At 32.1% G+C, this 21,532-nt stretch overlaps 1 protein-coding gene and 1 long non-coding RNA gene across 18 annotated transcripts in view; one reads left to right on the forward strand and one right to left on the reverse strand.

Annotated features, from left to right (window-relative positions):
* Nucleotides 1-21,532, reverse strand: part of LOC111092747 — a 136,585-nt gene that overhangs the window by 88,073 nt on the left and 26,980 nt on the right. For all 10 annotated transcript variants that reach the window (XR_005379915.1, XR_005379916.1, XR_005379914.1 and 7 more), the window contains exons 2-3: nt 20,760-20,903; nt 467-518 (exon numbers count right to left, since the gene is read on the reverse strand). This is a non-coding gene — a long non-coding RNA (uncharacterized LOC111092747). The remainder of the gene's footprint in view (nt 1-466; nt 519-20,759; nt 20,904-21,532) is intronic.
* Nucleotides 1-21,532, forward strand: part of PIK3C2G (phosphatidylinositol-4-phosphate 3-kinase catalytic subunit type 2 gamma) — a 365,888-nt gene that overhangs the window by 43,831 nt on the left and 300,525 nt on the right. For all 8 annotated transcript variants that reach the window (XR_005379904.1, XR_005379905.1, XM_038576933.1 and 5 more), the window contains one exon: nt 17,678-17,780. Coding sequence is in view for 6 of the 8 variants with exons in the window: in XM_038576933.1 (XP_038432861.1) it covers nt 17,678-17,780 (103 nt within the window). In the remaining 2 variants the exon portion in view is untranslated. The remainder of the gene's footprint in view (nt 1-17,677; nt 17,781-21,532) is intronic.

The raw sequence follows: 21,532 nt of genomic DNA on the forward strand, positions 1-21,532 counted from the left end.
GTTAAGGCACACTTCATTTTTTTCTTTTAAACAGACTTTGTACAAACACTATACTCTTATAACCAATATAATTAAATCAATTTTCCCTTTTTAAGGTGAACTCAAAATTTTATGACTCATTGACAGTCCCATTCTTGGTTTTCTTCTGTATTTTGTGTATTTATGGCAATATGTATTTAAGTGACCTTGATTTTCTTGGTTTCTTTGAAAACAAGTTTACTAGGACTGATCACAATTTTTTAAATGTAACAAATTATTTTGCAAAAAGTAATTTTTGATTTGGAATAATATTAGTATGCTGATTAAATGCTGATTTTTAAAAATTACAGAGGATTTGAGTGTGAGCATTATAACATTTTCATAAAAGAATAGCCTTTATTTCTGCAGTCAGGTAGCTCTTATAACAACTACAAAGGTCTGTTTTCATGTAGGTCAACTGCAAATACTTATTTTATAGAAAACTCACCTTCTCTTATTGTATCACAATTATGGCTATTCTGAATTCCTTGAAGACCAACCTTGAAAATATAACACAATTTTAAGAAAGGAGATATTTCTCTGCTGGTACATAGTTATTCTAGATAGTAAAGTAATAAAGTACTCAATAAACTGGATTGTCATTTACATATTTCCTTTGTATTTCCAAAAGTGTCTAAAGATTGACAACAGCCCTATGGAAGTAAAATATTTCTTTTCAAATATTCATTGTCACCGTCATTATTATACCATCATAAATGTATGTGAGAATACCCTGTGGGTAATTTGATGAATTTAACAGTATTATCAGCAAATCCAGTCCTTTATTCTGCAATGTTAACTGTAAATGACTTTTAAGACTAACTCTTTTTGTATTCCCAGTTATAACAAAATAATAATAAATATATATTTTTTAATATTTTATTTATTCATGAGACACACACAGAGAGAGAGGCAGAGACATAGGCAGAGGGAGAAGCAGGCTCCATGCAGGAAGCTCTATGTGGGACCCGATCCCGGGACTGCAGGATCACGACCTGAGCTGAAGGCAGATGCTCAACCGCTGAACCACCCAGGCATCCCAATAATAAATATTTATATGAAATCACAGATGTTTTGTTGTACTAACCTCACTAATACTCCCCTTCTCCATTATCTATTTGAACCTATTAACATACTCAGTGATTAAGCTGCTACCTTCTTCCAACATATGGTTTTGACAGTATATCCAAAGAGCAAGGAGAAATACTTTAGAAATATTATTTTATATTGAATACTCATTAAAATTCATCTTCTGTATAAGTCTTCAAATGTACATCTGAACTTCAGCTAATGTCAAACATTAGATGCAAAGAATAAGAAACATTATCAAATTTATGTATTTAGTATTATCAGTAGGAAATATCATCACACAAGCAAAAGTGTGGAAGAGACAGAAATTTGGAAAAGAGTAACGTGAACACTTTTATAATGGGCCTTGTCTTATTTGCTATTTCAAATGTGTAAGTCAACCATAATTAGTTCAATTACTGACTAATAAAAATGTATATACCATTTTGCTCTTTTTTCTTGTTAACGTGAACATAACAGATTTCTAAAATATTTTTATAGTCATTTGTTTCTAACAAAATTTCATTTACCTGGGTTTTTATTAAGGTGGTAAAGTACTAGTATAGATTAATAATTAATAGATTAATTATAGTCATCTTTCCTTATTATAATTTGAAAGATATGTATATATTGGGGATTTACTTACTATTTAATATCCTACCTGTTTGATCTGATTTTTAAAATGAGCATAACATTATCATTCTTTCTAATATCTAAATCATTCAGGTTTTTTTTAAGTTTATTTATTCCCTTGCAACTTATCTAAAAAAATATATGTCCTTGTGGCACCTGGGTGGCTCAGCTGGTTAAGCATCTCTTAATTTCGGCTCAGGTCATGATCTCAGGGTTGTAAGATCAAGTCCTGCATCGAGCTTTGTGCTGGCCCTGAAGCCTACTTAAGATTCTCTCTCTCTCTCTCTCCTTCTATCCCTCCTCTCTCACTCTCTCTCACAAAGGAAAAAAAAAATCAATTTAAAAATGTCTGTAAATACCTGGAAATCTTCACAATGTTCTTCTATAGAGGGAACACAGGTTAACACATAATAAAGTCAATAATGCAGCAGGTGTTAATTTAGACACTAATAGTTATAGTACTACACTTCATCTGGAGCATTTGACTAGCTTTGGTTGCAATAATAATAATAATAGTCATTTATCAAATTCTCATTATTTGGTTACCTCATATTGGGTAGACTTCTAAGTCTTATGACATTATCAATACAATATATACGGTAATAACTACTGTTTTACAGATGGGAATTCTGATGCTTTGTTTAAGATCACACAATTAGGTAGCTGGTAGAGTGCAGCCTGAATTCAAACCTGGGTTTGGCTGTTTGCCCTAGGTCTAAACTACAAAACAATAATGCAAAAGCTCTTGAACAATATACAAGAAATAGCAAACAGGTTATTCATGCTGGAGCACAGGGTGGAAAATATATGGAGATTTGTAGGTGTCTGTAATGGGGTGCAGAGATTAAGAGTCTACTTCGACTCCTATTGAGAACTACACACATACAAGACATTTGGTTAGTCACTGAGAATCCAGAGATAAGTTATATATAATCTTTGCTCTCTGCCTTGTGTAAAAATTCAGAAAGCCCTGTAATTACTTCTCACAATGCCCTACCACGTGGGCAGCACTAGCATTATTATATACCAACTGCTTGCAGATCACAGAAAGATCGATTAATGGCAAGAATATGGAAACAGTTCAAAGAAAAGTTAATGATAAACCTGTGCTTAAAGAAAAAATACATTCTTTATTTAGAGGAAAGAAAACAGTACCATATAATAAAATGTGAATAACCATAGGATATATAAATTACACTTAAATTTTGTTTCTAAAGAATAAGTATTAAGAAAAAACAGGCTAAAGAAGTAACAATCATAAATAATACAAAAGACTTAGTTATGAAGCATATTTACCATAACATATAATTTCTAATATTAACAACAATGACAACAAGAACAAAAACTGGAAAAAAAAACCTAAATCTGCAATAGAACTCCAAAATGGGGGTAAAACAGGACCTGAACATAATTTCATTATAATATGACACAGAATTTATAAATTATTAAAATTATAGCATCATATGTCTTGAAATAAAAACATGCATCAAAGTTTTTAAGGATGAAAGAGTATCTTTTCAAATCACATTTAAACATTATTTTTTGTTAAAACAAGCATATTTCTAATCATAAAATAAGAAAAAATCATATACACTAAAATGTTAAAGTACTTATTTCTAGCTTGAAAAAGAACTACAAGTGATATTTTTTCATTTCATTTTTAATTTACAAAACTCCTATGATAAACCTTCCTTTTTGCTATCAAGAGATTAATAAAAAATCTCTCATGGAGACAAAAATAATAATAGTAAGACAGCAGCAAAATCTACTTATTTAAAGTCTTTAATGGACTCGAATCTTCACATGTAGTACGATTCATTGTCATTTGAGATAAGCATGGTTATTTCCAATTTACAGATAGGAAAATTGAAGCTAAGAGAAACTAAATGATTTCCTAAACATTATGAAATTTGGAAGCAGCAAAGTCAGGATAGCACAGGTATATCTGGCTCTGAAGCACAAAGCTTTCTAATATATAACAAAACCTCCTTCATAACAAAGGGCCACTTGAATATAAAATTAAAGGACAATGTGTCATTAGGGATAATGACTGTTTATTTGGACTGTCAACATGGGTTTATAGTTCAGCATTTAGGTCAAATGTAAGGAAAACAACCTCTAGAACACTCATTTTCTGACAGATTTAAAATTTTAAAAATCTAAGCAGAAAAACATTTAGAAGTGATTTGACTAAAACAAAGGTAAATCACTATATATATATATATATATATATATATATATATATATAATCACTAAAGGTGGGCTTAAATTTCTGATGAGATAAAATTTTTTTTTGGAAGTTTGAGTCTCTTTAAGCAAATACATATTATCAAAACAAATTCTGCCCACTATTGATAATGCTACTTTATCACTGTTGCTTTAGCAAAATGAGTTTAACTTCCTTTAACTTCAATTTCTTTATCTTTTAAAAAATTTATTTTTAATGTATTGTTCCACTTTACAAATGAGCCACAGAATTATATTTTAATAATCTCTAATTCCAAAAGTAAAAAATTTTATTAAGCCTCTACTAATCTTTTCAGGGTGTATAGATTGCTTTGAGCTCCTGTGAAGTGTAGGTCTAAGTAAATTAATTAATTAATTAAGTGGTTGTTAAGATACAGTGAACTAAAAAGTAGAGAAGTATTCTCTTCCCCATTGCCCCAGCAAAAAAACCCCATAATTTTTGTGGGATGATGTAGAAATTTTTTTTCACTTTACATTCTTATGTTATCAGAACTATGCTTTTTAATCTGTCCTGCATTAAAAAGATAGAGATAAATTATATTTAATTGCTACTTTTGCAATTTCTCATCTACTTTAAGAGCAAATCCTTAAAATGTAAACTCCTTGGTTTCTTCTGGTCAGTACATTTGTCTGTCAAAATAGTCACAATAAGTAATCATCTCATGAATGAACCAAGTTTTGAGAAAGTAGCAAAGACTTTTTGTTATCACAATTAAGATGTCAATGGTCCATATGCATTCTCGTAACTTTGCTAATAGTATATTCATGATGCTCTATTCCATATTTCCTCCTAAAGTTGTACTTGGCTCTTTCATTGAACTTACCTGTCTTTAGAGGCCCAGGGATATTACTGACCTAATAATTTAGACTATGAAAAAAAATTTAGACTCTATAAAAAAAATTCTCCTCAAAAACTGCTTCCTTTATACATGGTTTTAAATAATATGATATAATATGAAAAAAGAAAAAAATAGGAGAAAAATAATCAGTTTTCTGATAGGCTCAAGATAGCTTAATACAAAATGATCAGCACTATAAAGTATGGAATACTGAAACTGCAAATTAGAGCTCGAATAAATTAAAGAAATAACAGAAGCATAAAAGTAGTCTTGTACATTCAAAAAATATTAATTAACATCTCCCATCATGTTCCTTGTCTGTAGACCCCAAACTAATTACCACAGTAGGAAATGTCCTTGGAATTTCATTTCCCCTTTTCCCATGATCTTACCCAGTAGACAGACCCCATTGGACTAATACAATGGCAGGCCTGAGGACAGGACTCGCTACCTCTTTTCTTCCCTATTAGATGCAGTACAGATATAAAACTCAGAGTGTCCCTGGTTCTGCTTTCCTTTCAGGGAATAGCATGACTCCTACCTTCACCTATTCTTGTAACCATCTCATTTGAGCTTTTTCTTCATAAATACATTTATAATATATGAAGTATAAGGTCACTTCACAATTGTACCCCTTAGGATCTAGCCTAACATTTATTGGGAGTTCAGGCTTTTGGTTTCTTACTCCTAACCTATGTGACTTAAGTAATATATTATCTCAAAAGTGTTGCTATGTGTTTTACTTTCTAATTCAGCTGAAAAACAGTATTTCTGAGGTGCTGTGTGAAAATAAAATTTACTGCACTTAAAAGCTTTTATTGAATAAATCACGACAGCATAGTCAGTAGTAAGCTACAAGTGCTGCATAAGAAGAAACTGAATAATCTTTCTTGAAAATTCTGCTTGGGCCAGTTGTTTACAGTTATGACCAGGTCTTATATCCTTGATTCAAACAAAATGAAATGAAACAAAACTGTTATTTAATAGACTTTTGTCAAGGAATGCTAGAACACAGAGTGCTAAAATATGTAGAAAGAAAAAAGAAAAACAAAACCTATTGTAATTTAAAAATATTACTTTGAGGAGCATCTGGGTGGCTCAGTCAGTTAAGTATCTGCCTTCCACACAGGTCATGATTTGGGGATCCTGAGATTGAGCCCCACTTCAGGCTCAGAGTCTGCTTTGCCCTTTCCCTCTCCCCACTCATTCTCTTTGTCTCTCTCCCCATTCATTCTCTTTGTCCCTCTCTCAAATAAATAAAATCTTTTTAAAAAATATTTTTTGGTAATTGTCATTAACATTCTTAAATTTATTTATTTTTTAAAGGTTTATTTATTCATGAGAGACACAAAGACATAGGCCAGGGAGCCAGATATGGGAATCGATCCCAAGACCCCAGGATCATGACCTGAGCCAAAGGCAGACGCTCAACCACTGAGCCACCCAGGTCCTCAACATTCTTAAATTTAAAAGGTGGTATCTATCTCTTTATTCATCAGCAACACTGATTAGATTATCTGTCTTTCTACTTTGAAGTCCCCTTTCTCCTTTCTGACCTTTCCTAGTAGAGAAAATATTGAATAACCTTTGATTAAAGTGAGAAAGTCTTCTTTAAAAATTAAATCTAATTAGAATTTTAAAATACTCTTCTTAAAAAATTTTGATTTAAAAAAATTTTAGCTGATCTCATGACAATTTGTATTAATTTATTCTTTAAAAATTTGATTATAAATTGGAATTGGTTTATTCAAAGTAATCAGACTATTAAATACCAATAAGGAAAAGGCTAAGTTATATAAAGTTTAAACTTTATGTAGCATAAACTTTATATATAATGATTATACTCATTAGCAGTAAAAACTGGGTTGTATATATTCCTGGGGAGGGGAGGGGTGAGTCTCTTCTTAATCAAATTAAGGATTCCATTTAGAAAACTTGAACAAATTGATTACTTTCAGCACATTCAAGACAGCCTAAGATTACCAATGCTAGATTGACTCTTTAGCTTTTTAGACTTAATTTGGTCAAATAAATAGCTTAAGGTGTTTTCCTCTTTAACATACCTTCACTCTTCCACTTATAAATCATAAAACCATGTCAGAGCATTGGGAAAAACATGTCAAAACTCTGAGAGCTCTCACATACAATAATAAAAGTTGTGTTCTGGTAATAAATCATTTATTAAGAATATGTTGAGTTACTTCAATTCAGTTTTTAGATCTCCTTCAAAATACTTGTGCTAACATTTAAAAATTAATTTTGGCTTCTATCTTTAATAGTGAACTAAAATACTGATAATAATATACCATATAAACTAGCATTTGGTTTTAACTAATAATTCTGTACTAGAACAAATGTCTTAGTATGTAAATACTCTGCATCTAATTTCATTCGAAAGCAATTCCCCAAAGAGCTTGTGCTAAATAAAGGTTGTTTGTTATTAAAATATACAGTTAAGAATTATAGCATATTTCAGACCCAAGTTTTCTAAAAAACTTTGTGATGATTATATATGCATCACTAACCAACAGACTTGATAAAAAAGATCACTTGATAAAAATAAAAGTCTGTTGCATGACTTTTCCAAGAAGACAGGAAAATGAGAAGTAAACATAAGTATATAATTTAATTTTATTATACCTAAAACCATAATAATCAATAGGCAGCTATCAAGTTATTTTCTTACTCAAAAACATATACTTCTGAATTAAAAATCCCAATCCCACCACCTACCAATTCTGAATCAACTAAAGTTCTATTTTTCTTAAATAAAGGAATTAGGTAGTGATTATGTGAATTGCATAGTGTTTTAAATTAGTATCACCTTAATGAGGCTTAAATGTGCTATTTTAATCTTAGTTCTTAAATGTTTTGTATTTGAGTCTACAGAATATGTCTCTTCTGGAGGTTTGTGGAAAATAATGAAACCTTGAAATGGGATAAGATCTGTATTTTTGATTTCTTGAGTTGGGGACTATATTACAAATTTTGCACACCATACCTCAAAAAAACCTCTCTGGAGTTTAGTATATATTTTTCCAAAGGACACAAAGTTCCACATTCACTGATACATTTCTTCCTTCCTTACTATCTTCTTCAACTTTATTACTTATTTATTTATTTTAAAGATATTATTTATTTATTCATGAGAGACAGAGAGAGAGAGAGAGAGATTGAGAGGCAAAGGCACAGGCAGAGGGAGAAGCAGGCTCCACGTAGGGAGCCCGACATGGGACTTGATCCCCAGTCTCCAAGATCATGCCCTGGGCTGAAGGCAGCGCTAAACCGCTAAGCCACCTGGGCTGCCCTCAACTTTATTTATTTAAATTGTTGTGCTATTATTTGTTTTGTGAATGCATAGCTTAAGAGAGGGCATTGTAAACTTGAAAGTTGTTATAAAACACTTCCTCTAGATTAAAAAAATTGAATTTAAAAAAGCATGTGTACTATGCCTGTATAGAAATACAATCATATTCAAGTGAAGAGGCATGAGGGCTAGTTGCCTTTTTACAAGCTGGAGGGCATTCTTAAGAAAAAAGGAAGCATCTGAAAAGAAAGGTTTAGGTCTCTTAGGTGCAGTTCTCTCTTGAATAGTAGCTGCTGGTATCAATTTCTGTCCCATAGAGGGTCCCTATTCAAAACCATGACCCTACTCTACTAACCACCCTGTGGCTGTGAGTCCTAGTTTAGAATTTAACCTGTGCTTGTCTCTCCAAATCATGAAGTTTAACTTTTCCTATTCATAGTTCCCCTGAAAGCAAAATAACAATAAAATTGAGGAGCACTGGTTGAGGAAAACAATGTACCACTGATCTTTTGTTGAGAAGCAACTAGCAACATCTTTAAGCATAAAATCCAGGGTGTTTTCATTGGTTACAAAACTTACTTGAGGGATCCCTGAGTGGCGCAGCGGTTTAGCGCCTGCCTTTGGCCTGGGGCGCAATCTTGGAGACCCGGGATCGAATCCCACGTCAGGCTCCCGGTGCATGGAGCCTGCTTCTCCCTCTGCCTATGTCTCTGCCTCTCTCTCTCTCTCTCTCTCTCTCTGTGTGACTATCATAAATAAATAAAAATTAAAAAAAAACCTTTAAAATAAAAAAAAAACTTACTTGAATTAAAGATTATAATAGACATCATCAACATTTTTAAGTGGCAAATATGAAAGGAATATGTGTGTGCACAGAACACACACACATAGTATTTGAAAAAAATATTCTCTGGGATCCTACAGTATTATTAATATTTTAATATTTTCTTATATTCACCTTACATCTCTTAGCTTAATTGCTGAATTTCCTTAAAGAACTATCTTTAGTAGGTCTCAGCAATCCTGGCTCTCAATATTTATAAAATCAAATGGACATAGTTCTTTTCTATATATGACTATAATATTTCACAATGTATTTCTGTGGCTACTTCTTACACATACAAAGGGAGAATAGTTAAACCTAACTAGGTTATCCTATAAAATAAGGATACGTATTTATTCCAATAAAAATATTGTTTGTAAATGTGAGTTTATAAGGAATGCCTAGCCTGATGGTAATCAATTTTGCAGACTGAACATTACTTAGGAAGTCTTTTTTTGCCCATAAGACAAATTTGAAGTATTTGCATATCATTTTGTGGTGTGAAGGTAATTAATCTCTCCTTATATATATATACTGCTATAGAAATACTTTAAAATAACATGAGCTACTTATGAATAGGAAATAGGAGTAATTATGTGCAAGGATTCAGCTTTTTGTGTTCATCTTAAATGACAGGTATACTCATAACAGTTCCTTAAGATAGTAGCTAACAACACATAGCTGGAATCAAATATTTGTTGAAGGAATAAATAAATGGATGTGCAGAATTTTGATTTACTAGTATATATGAAGAAAAAAACCCTAAACTTTTCATTATATAATGAATATTCAGTTCAATTAACATTCTAAGTTTTTTACATGATTGCTAAAAAAGTACTAAGCACACATACTTGAGATGTTACCAGTTGAGAAAAACATCTGTTGTATATAATGTGAAATAGATAAATTCGAAAATTCACAACAGCATAGTAATATCTAACATGGACTTTTCTCTTAGTCATCAAAGCCAGGTCTTCAATATTACCCATTTTAATGTGATGGTTTTTTTTTGTTTCTCTTTCTCCTGGTATGGTAGGCTTTCTTCTTCTTCTTCTTCTTCTTCTTCTTCTTCTTCTTCTACTTCTACTTCTACTTCTACTTCTACTTCTACTTCTTCTTTTTTTTTTTTTTTGATACCTGGAGTCATCAAACACTAATTGATTTTTACTTCATTTACTCATTAAATTCTATATACCAATCTTCTTTCTATTCTTTAATGCTTTGTTTTCTTTTTCTCTCTTTAGTTCAGCTCCATCCAATGGAAATGTAATTGGGCCACATAATTATTTTAAGTTTTCTACTAGCCACTTTAAAAACAATTAAAAGAAGCTGGTGGAAATACACTTTAATAGGATGCATTATTTATTTATATTTAACTCAAATATTTTATTTAACTAAAATAGTTTCTTTCATTTCAACCTGTAATCAAAATTTTAAAAATATTGAGATGTTTTATATTACTTCTCATGCTGAGTCTTCAAAATTCAGTATGTATTTTATGCTGAGAGTCTGTTTTAATCCAGACTAGTGCCATTTTTAAAAGATTTATTTATTTATTTATTTATTTATTTATTTATTTATTCATTCATTCATTCATTCATTCATTCATTCATGATAGACAGAGAGAGAGAGAGAGAGAGAGAGAGGGGCAGAGACACAGGCAGAGGGAGAAGTAGGCTCCATGCCAGGAGCCCAACGTGGGACTCGATCCCGGGACTCCAGGATCGCGCCCTGGGCCAAAGGCAGGCGCCAAACCGCTGAGCCACCCAGGGATCCCCTAGACTAGTGACATTTTAAGTGTTCAACAGCCACATGTGGCCAGTGGTTATTATACTGCATAGTATAGCCCTAGGTCATCAAAAAAAAAAAAACTGATTCAAATGGTGGTCTTGCCAATTAGAGCGATAGCAAAGTGGTGAACAGTAGTTTACAGCTCTTAGAAATTGTTATGGTTATCAGAGACTCCATAACATCAGAGACTTAATCTTAAGTGACAATTCTAGCACAATAATAATTTTTGTTATTGCTAATATATATAAAAAGGACTTTTAGTATTTTAAACGTATCTGAAAAAAATGAGTTACTGAGTAAAATCTCAATATAACATGTCCTGTAACATAAATTAGCTTATCTATAGAAGTAGTTACCTTAATACATGTAAAACATTCTGGCATATTAATGTTCTGTTCCACTAAATAACAGCGGCTAAAAGCAAAGTACACAGGAAATTGCTAAGTAACAGTATTGTAAACAGTGACCAGTGACCATTCACCAAATATACATTTTTTTTTTTTCTCAACTCAGCCTAAGACTCTGGCTTAAAAATACTTACTGCAGAATTCTCCACAAATTTTGTGCATTTTGCTCTTGCCTCTGTATTTAGAAGCATCAAGGTTTCTTACATCCTCTTCCAGCCAAACTGAGACTTTTTTTATAAAGATTTTATTTATTTATTCATTAGAGACACAGAGAGAGAGAGAGAGAGGCAGAGACACAGGCAGAGGGAGAAGCAGGCTCCATGCAGGGAACCTGATGTGAGACTCGATCCGGGGTCTCCAGGATCAGGCCCTGGGCTGAAGGCGGTGCTAAACTGCTGAGCCACCCGGGCTGCCCAAAACTGAGACATTTTTTAAAGCTAATTCTTTTATTTACTATAATAATAATTTTCTTTTATATTTTTTGAAATGAGGTGAATCTTTTTTTAATTCAATTAATTAACATATAGTGCATTTTTAGTTTCAGAGGTAGAGTTCAGCGATTCAAGTTGCATATAACACCCAGTGCTCATTACATCAGGTGTCCCTCTTAATGCCCTCACCCTGTTACCCCATCCCCCACTCACATCTCCTCCAGAAACCCTCAGTTTTTTTGCCTGTAGTGAAAAGTCTCTTATGGTTTATCTCCCTCTATGCTTTCATCTTATTTTATTTTTACCTCCCTTCCCCTATGATCCTGTTCTGTTTTATAAACTCCACATATGAGTGAAATCATATAACTGTCCTTCTCTGACTGACTTATTTCTCTTAGCATAACACCCTCTAATCCCATCCATGTCATTACAAATGGTAAGATTTGGGGTTTTTTGATGGTTGAGTAATATTCCATTGTATATATGTATGACACCTCTTCTTTGTCCATTCATCTGTTGATGGACATCTGTGCTCTTTCCATAGTTTGCCTATTCTGGACATTGCTACTACAAACACAGGGGAGCAGGTACCCCTTTGGATCACTATGTTTATATTCTTTGAGTAAATACCTATTAGTAGGCAATTACCAGGTCCTAGGGTAGCTATATTTTTAACTTTTTGAGGAATCTTCATACTATTTTCCAGAGTGGCTGTACCAGTTCACATTCCCACCAGTAGTGTGAGAGGGTTCCCCTTTCTCCGCATCCTTGCTAACATCTGTCATTTCCTGAGTTGTTGATTTTATCCATTCTGACTGGTGTGAGGTGGCATCTTATTGTGATTTTGATTTGTATTTTCCTGATTGTATTTCACTATATTTCATTTCTTGATGCCAAGCGATGTTGAACATTTTTTCACGTGTCTGTTGGCCATTTGTATGTCTTCTTAGAAGAATTGTTTGTCCATGCCTTCTGCTCACTTCTTGACTGGATTACTTATATTCTGGGTGTTGAATTTCAGAAGTTCTTTGTAGAACTTATCTTACATAAAAAAAAAAAAAGCTTAGCCCTATTATCTGATGTGTCATTTGCAAATATCTTCTCCCATTCTGTAGGTTGTCTTTTGTTTTTTTCAACTGTTTCCTTTGCTGTGCAAAAGATTTTTATCTTGATGAAGTCCCAATAGTTCATTTTTGCTTTTGTTTTTCTTGCCTTTGGAGACATGTTTAGCAAGAAGTTGCTTTAAAATTGTGTTGATGTTTTTATTAAGATTTGTATATGTGTGTGTGTGTGTGCTCTGGTTAGAGACCTGTATTGATGTTAGTAGTGTCTTCCAAACCTCATTTCCCAAGAAAAAGGGTTTTTATAGCCCACGATTTGCAAAACACCTTATATAAAAAGAAACACGTGGAAAAAAAGAAAGAAAGAAACATGTGTATCACATTATACCAGGAATGCCTGAATCTATACACAAATTTTAAGTGTGCTATTTTTACTCCAAATATTTATGTTCTAGTCTCTGGTCTTATTTCGTCAAATCCAGTGTCTTTATTCGCAAGATGAGAGATTTGGAGCAGAACTGTACTTATTCCCAGTTTTTGAGATTTTTCTTCATGCAAGATCATAATGATACCCCTATAATTAGAATAATTTTATATCTTCAGGACTAGATTAATACAAAAAATGCAAATCTACCCACCAGCCCACCAAAATTCTAATGACTGGAAAAATTACTAAAAAACCTCCTGGTGAAATAAGAAGAGTGATAGCATGGGAAGAATGAAACAATTGCAAGACTACTGTAGAGCTCCTAGATAAAATGTCAAAAGATACTTAAAATAGGGGGGACTTGGGACATTCATTTGACAGCTTTATAAAAAACCAGACAATTTCCTCAGGAATGATGAGCTTTCAATTTAGCTCAAGGAGAGAAGTATGAAAGTAGGAAAACAATGAGCAGTGAGGAGTAAAAAGTTAGTTTTCAGCAAATTGCACCAAACCCTCAAGGACTAGAGATTTCTCAATTGTATAAACTGTTACAGAATAGAGAAAAGGTATACGCAGTTTACAAAGCTGGCCTAAGTGTGATGCCTAAAACAAATAAAGGTAAGAAAATGTTAAATTTTTAGGCCTATCTAAATTTTGACATACATACAAAAAAATCCTTAAAAACTGCAAATTAAACCTTCTAGTGGGGACAAATCTATACAAAGACGTAAAGATAATTATACATTAGGAAACTCTATCAATGTAATTAGTATATTAACACATTCAAGAAAAAAATGAACTTCTCAATATGATGCACCCAATAGATAAAGCAAACCTGTGTGATAAAATTTGAAACATTTATTATTTTTTAAATCATTAACAAAATAGAACAAGAAAAGTATACAGCAGGATTACACAGCAAATATATACAACTGTTAATCATTTGAGGCATTTCCTATAAAAACGAGAAAATGAGAAGTGTGTCTACAATCATTACTACTATTCAACAGTGTTCCAGACAACAGGAAACAAAAGGATTGGAAAGCAGTAAATAAAACTGTAATTATTTTGAAGAATATAATTATCTATTTAGAAAATTCAAAATAATCAACTAAAAAACCACTAGGTATTTCAGCAGGATTCTACCTCCTAAGTCAACACATAAAATCAATTAATAAATATCATGAAAAAATAACTTTGACTTATAATAGAACAGAATCTATAAAATATCTTGCAAAAAAAAGCATAATATACGTATTATGACCTGAAAGATGATCTGAAAGAAAACTAATACTTTACTCAACGGCACAAAAGAGAATTAGAGTGTATGTAATAATAGTTATCCTTGAAAAGAAGATTCCATATTATAAAAATACTAATTCTTACATAATTCCATAAATTAAATATAAGTCAATACTATATTAGCATTTTCTCCATAGCAGTAACACACTAATTCTAAAATTGTTCTGGAAGAGAAACTGTGCAAAAATGATATAATTTTTTTGAAATAGTGACTTTCATTTCCACACTTCAAAAAATGCTAGAAAATTAAATCCTTGAAGCAATTTGGTACTGGCACAGGAATAGATGTATAAATTAATGATAATATTTAGAGTCTAGAAACAGATCAGATAGTTATGAAAACTAGTCATATGACAAATATAATAAGTCAGAGATGAAAAGATGTCCCCATTTAAGATGTCCAGGAAAATTGCCATTATGTTGTAAAAATGTCTAAACTTGGAGCTATACATCACTTTTTTACTCAACAAATGCATTCCAGATAGATGTTATATAAGGACATAAGTATAAAGAACAAAAAAGAAAGTGTTGCTATGAAAAAATTAAGTTTAATTCTTTATAGATAATTGATACATAACAATTATTAAAATTATTACTGTTTAAATGTGGAAGAAACAAGATTAGAGCAATAATTATAAAAATCTAAATCAATTCTTTAATCAGGTTGTGTTTCAAGTGTAAGTATATGCTCTCTAAAAAGAAGGTGTAACTAGAAGTTAGAGATAATTACCACAGGTTTGGTTTATGCCAGAAAGAAGGCATAAAATTGTGATCAACAGACCTTGCATCCTATATCAAAGGCTTCTTTTACTCTATCAAAACAGGCGATTGAGGGTCTAAATATTTTTTAGTTAAAAATAGAATATTCTAAGATGTCTGTCTTTTTTATAATTCCCATCTCTTTGTTTTATTTACACTTTTCTTGATTTCATCAGTTAAGTGATAAAAATATCTAGAACTAAAATTAAAAATGGTCTCTACACTAATGGCAATTGGAGGGCAATGGGAAAGAGAAATAAACTTAAGTCATATTTAGGCTCTAAGGCTTATTTGAGAGTGTGATATACACAGTAATTAAATTGAGATAACAATAGAAAAGACTCAACATACATGTTATTTAAAAATTAGGTAACCATTATAAGATAAAAATATATTTATGTCTCCCAAGCCTCTAAAGATAAAGAAGAAACTCAAAGAAGACTCAAACAATCTTAACAAATGAAGGAAGACAATAAAAAATTATAGTTTTAGAAGTCAACAATAACATAGCAAAAGATATTGCTGTGAGTGAAATAGTTTAAATTTTCTGATTATAAAGCAATCTCAAAAAAATGAGTTAAAAGATATTTAGCTATAGGCTAGAATATAGAAATACAACTAAAATAAAATGATTTCACTTTTAACAGAAATATATATTTACTTGGTCGCTTACTTTGGCTTACAAAAGAAGTGCCATGAACTCTGAGAAATTATTATTCTGGAAAAAAGGAAAGAGGAGAATTTTATCTTTTTGTCTTTTATAGTTTAATACAATTAAGATGTTTTCCATGACAATACACTCCCATAATGTGACTTAAAAAAGAGAGATGAATTATAGAGGAAAAAAGAGACTTAAAAAATCTTATAATGACCAAAAATCTGATAATTACTCAGATATTGCCATACACACACACACACACACACACAGAGTGAAGCGAAGATAAGGGAAGAATTAGAACTACTTTTAGAAAGGGGTAGAATTGGCAAATTTAGTAAATGATTTAGCAGATTTAAACAGGCTTCCAAGTTAAATTTGAATTTCATAAAACCCCAGATTTTTAAATTATATATCAAATATTATGGGACACATACTTATACTAAAAAATCATTCACTAGTATCTGAATTCAAATGTACTGGACATCTATTTTATCTGGAAACTTTAGTAAGGGGTATACATACAGGTGGGTAAAGTAAAAAAAAAAGCCAGTTCAAGAAAGCAGTAACCATATCTGTGGCTGAAACTAGACTGGGGTCCAGGGTCCAGACTTCAACACACTGAGGAAAGGAAATTTTAAAAGCAAGGTAGGCCATATCTCTTAAGCTGATCCTAGGATAAGAATAGGAAAAAGGAAGGACTCTAAGCACGGAAAGAGGAGATGGGGGTGAGAGGGTGAAAGGAGAGGAACTTAAGGCCATGTAATAGAATATGGAGAATGCCCCCGGAGCAGAACTTGGGTGATGAGGAAGGCAGGAGCTCAAGGAATACATATGCCATGCCTTATGTTTAGGCTAGCAGTAGAAATAACTCAAGGAGCAATATACAGCTTGTGGAAAGCACTGGGACAGGAATCTAATAGGAGGAATGTGCATAGCATGTACAACACATGTGAGAATACTAACATTCATCATTTTGACAAGTGGATAGGTATTGAATTTTCTTTAAAAAATTAGCAATTGTCAAAATAAGAACATTTACAAAAAGTTTAGTACCTATGAACAGAGCAATACTTTAGTTTTCTGCCATTGTTAAGAATAAGTGGTCCCAAATATTTAATGAATTTTCCAGATAAATAAATATATCATATCACCTTAAGAACTTCAAATGTTTTAACATACAAGGTTTTTTTCTTCTGAAATCCTTCATATATTTCACTAAGATCCTTAAACAAAGTACATTGACAAATTCATCCTTTTTAATGACTCTTACAAAGGAGGAAAGAGAGAAAAGGAAGGAAGGGAAGGGAGAAAAAAATTATGCCATTAGAAATTTCTGAAATATGTAGGGATATGTTTTCTGTTTAATCTTCTCATCAACCTTTTGATGTAGATATTAATAATATAAATTCTAAAAATATATATTGAGTTTCAGATAGTTTAATTGGCCTGCCTGTCATGGAGCTAATAAATCTGTCTCTAAAGCCCATGACTCTTCCACCTCACTGCTCCACTGCCTTGATACTGTGGTCCCCCATATACTTTGTGGCATCAGACCTTCCAGAAGCATGTTGTCCTTAGCTTTGAGATGGCTGGATAAAACAAACTTTGAATATTTAAATATTCTTTACTATAATTTATGTCCATTCTAAAGGTATCTAACCATTTTCTAACTTGATGCACTTAAAAATAATTATAATATCTTAATAATCATAATATTTTAGATTGTCACCTAAAATGAATATAATGATATATTTTTAAATAAATATATAAAACTAAGGCTACATATAAAACTTTCATCAGACTAAGTTCCAGGAAAAAAAAAAAAGAAACAAAGTCAGAGAGGAAAACATACATGTGGGGGTATTATGAGAGGAAATGACTGTATTCATTTTTTTTTCTCCTTCAGTGATTACTCTTTGGGGTGCCACAAAATATTTCAGAAAGATAAATCTGTTATCCAACTTAATCTTCAGAAAAATGGGGAAGTGCCAGGAAAATTATCCCGAAAGGTAAGATTTTCTTAGTATTGGTTTCAATTTGCAAGGGCAACATTGCATTTTAAGGGCAATATTCCTATCTTTAGGGATTGTTGCCAATTTGGAATTACACAGCTTAATGAATACATGTTCATTTGAGTATATTTACTGAAACATAATGAAATATTTATCTAAATGCCTGTTAACAATTTGGACTGAAGCAATTACATGAACACATTACTGAAACCTTAGTATAATCCAAATCAATTGGTCTCTTGGAAAAATCATTTATGAGAAACTTATTAAGGTTATTATATTCATACTATCCATGAAGCCACTCGGAAGTGAACAGAATAAAAATAGTAAAGGGGAAACCACTGAAGAAAGAAATATAACTTGTTCTATTTGAAGACTATTTATGTCGGTGTCAACACAATTTAAGTCAGGACAGATTAATATTCATAATATATATAATAAAACTACCTCAAAAGGGATTACTGTGCTTTAATGACACAATTTCATGCTGTTAGATATGAATTTTATTCCCTATGTGATGTCTTGAGTTATTTCAAACCCAAATTGCACAGTATGCAATGAACTTTGATATTTTGGCAGCTTTATCTGTAGAATCTTCCAATTACCTGCTTTAAGCAAAAATCCCATCACCCTGTCATTTACATCAGATAACAGATTTTCAGTGCTTGACTTTTTTTTTTCCTAGTCTGAGGTGTTTCATCATAAAAAGTGTCAGGTGGTGCATTAGGTTGCAATATATCTATGTGGAATATAACATAATGAGGCCAAAAGAGAGTTGTTTAGAAAAATCTTTTGGAACTGGTACTCAACTCAGCCAGTGTTGACAGCTTTAGGGCTATGCATCTGAAATCTCCACAGAGAAACATTATAAAGTACAACTAATACTCTCAATATTAATAAACCTAGGAGTCTTCAAATTGTCCTCAATGTTTTGAAAAAGCTGAAGTCATCACGTTTCATTTCAACATGGGGGGACGAAGAGAAAATGTATGATTAATTTTTCCTCTCCTTGAGAACTTTCATGTTGCTAAAAAATAACTCATCTCATTGGTAGTAATTCACAAATCACTAACATTTCACATTCATGTAAATGAAGGCTTCTACTTACATCCATTTAATACCACTACTCAGATACAATGTACACCGACACTTTAACATTTCTATTATATTTAATTTTCACAATAATTCTATGTGGCAAATACTATTAAAAATAAGGAAACTGAATCACAGGCAGCTCCATGACTTTCCTCAGATCATATTCATGGGACTGGTAAGCAGAAGAGCTTGGGTTTGAGCCCAGTCAGTCTCCACAGCCCAAAACTTATGCTATCAGTTTATATGGCAAGTGCACACAGGATTCATGGGCTATACTCAAAAGGTTTAAATGTGACTTTCAGCACAATTGGTAAAAAATCTAGATATATATGCATTATATATAATACATATATTCTTTGTGGGTTTTTGTTTTTGTCTTTTTAGAGAGAGTGGGGGAGGGCCGAGAGGGAGACAGAGAATCTTAAACAGGCTCCACCCTCAGCATGAAGACTGACCAGGACTTGATCTCAATACCCTGAGACCATGACCTGAGCCAAAAATCAAGAGTCGAAAACAAAAAAAACAAAAAAAACAAAAAAAAAAAACAAAAATCAAGAGTCGGACACTTAACCAACTGAAGCACACAGACCCCCCTTGTTTTGTTTTCCACAGCTATTCCACTTACTCCAAAGTCTGGGACATGATAGGTGTTCCATGATAATTAACTATATTAAATATATATTAGATGCCAGAAGAATCTGTTATCAGTGCTTTATATGTATTAACTCACAACAGCGTGAGCAAAAAAGTGAATATTACTATTATTTTCCTATTTAAAATAAAAGTATTAAAAATCCAAAAGAGTAACTGAATAGCCCAAAGTCTCACAGCTAGTAAATAGGGAGATAAAATTTGAGCAAAGCTTGTCTGGTGACAGAGCTCACTATATGATAATGCCAGCCAATTTAGTTTCTTTGGGATGTTGTCACATGTTGTTGGGACAGGCATATAGTCACTTCTGGGTGTAAAGTATATAATTTTCTCTAGAAATGCCTGCTTTTCAATGTGTCATTTGGATAATAGCAGGAATTAAGTTATATGGCTGCTTTTTTATACTTTGACTCACAATATTTACTTCCTACAGTGAATATCACCATCTCTTGGCTAATTCAACAATTTACAGGTAAAGAGTATAAATGCTTTTTCTTGTCCACTTGTCGTAGCACTAACACTGTTATTTGAAAATAGATAATATGCTAGATGACACAGATGTTTATATATTCTCCATTCACTCAACTATATAACTGCTGTGGACTAGGTCCAATACTAATGAGTAAAGTACTGAACAAAACCAACAAGATCCCAGCCTTCAAGGGGCTTAGTGTCCAGGAGATTCAACCACTCTGACTCTCAATTAAAGGGCAGTGATGGCTTCCACATAGACATTAGAAAGGCATCCCAAGTCGCCATCTCCCCAAATCCTGGCTCTGAAGAATTTTTCTTAGCATCATATTTCAAAAGAGAGGATATCAATTTTACTAAGATCTATAAGGATTTACTTTCAGATACCATGCTAAAAGTACATTACACATATAATCTAAAAATAATTAATTCAACAAATATTTGTTGAATACTTTTTACTTACCTTTGAAGATCTCTATGTGAAGGAGCAGGTTAGTGAACCTACTTAAAATTCAGAATTATGTCTTAGAAAACATAGCAGATACTGATATTTATTCACTGAACTAATGATAATTGAGCACCTACTATATACCAGGAACTCTTCTAAATACTGGAGATACAGAAACAAATAAGACATCTCAGTATTTATTCTAGAATGCAGAGTTCTCATTCTAGTAAAGAAGACATACAATAAAAATATACATTTAAAAGTCTGATAGAAATAGAAAAAAAAAAGAAAAAAAAAAGAAATAGAGGCACCTGGGTGGCTCAGTTGGCTGAGTACCCAACTTTTAGTTTCGGCTCAGGTCATGATCTCATGGGTCACTGGATCAAGCCCCACAAAGGGCTTTGCTCTCACTGGGGAGTCCGCTTGAAGATTTTTTCCCTGTGCATACATTCTGTCTGTAAAGTAAAATAAAACAATTTTTTTCAAAAAAATCTGATAGAGATATGTGCTTTGAAAGAAAAGATAACTATGCTTTTAAAGCTTAAAATAGGAACACCTGTTACAGGTGAATATGAGGGACTAGTGGTGGTGATTATTTTTACATATAAATCCCAAAGCATATAGACCTAGCTTTCACCATAAAAAATAGAGCATCAAATTTAAAGATGTGGCAACTTGTTTAAAACAGATTCTGGATTCATATTGCCAAATTCAAATATATGCTCTTGGATAAATGCTTATATTCACCTTGGTTTCCTGGTTAAGAAAAATGTGAATAATAATACTTACCTAATATGATTATTATTAGAACTTAATTGAGAAATATAAATGAATAGTGTAAATTAGTGCCTGTGCCTAATTAGACTACATAAGTATCAATTATTGATGTCATAAAATTGGAGTGTTAGACTAGATTGTATTTTAGCCTTTTACCATTAAGAATTCTATATGGTAAGGAGATACTGAATGATCTCCTTTCTTGATTATACTGTTTAAAGTAGTATCAAAATTTTCTATGGTTTTCATAATTTTAGCTGTATAAAAATATTTATAAACAATTCTATTTTCTTTCTAGTAAAACAAC

Source organism: Canis lupus, chromosome 27, assembly GCF_011100685.1.
Source record: "Canis lupus familiaris isolate Mischka breed German Shepherd chromosome 27, alternate assembly UU_Cfam_GSD_1.0, whole genome shotgun sequence".
Classification (NCBI taxonomy): Eukaryota; Metazoa; Chordata; class Mammalia; order Carnivora; family Canidae; genus Canis; species Canis lupus.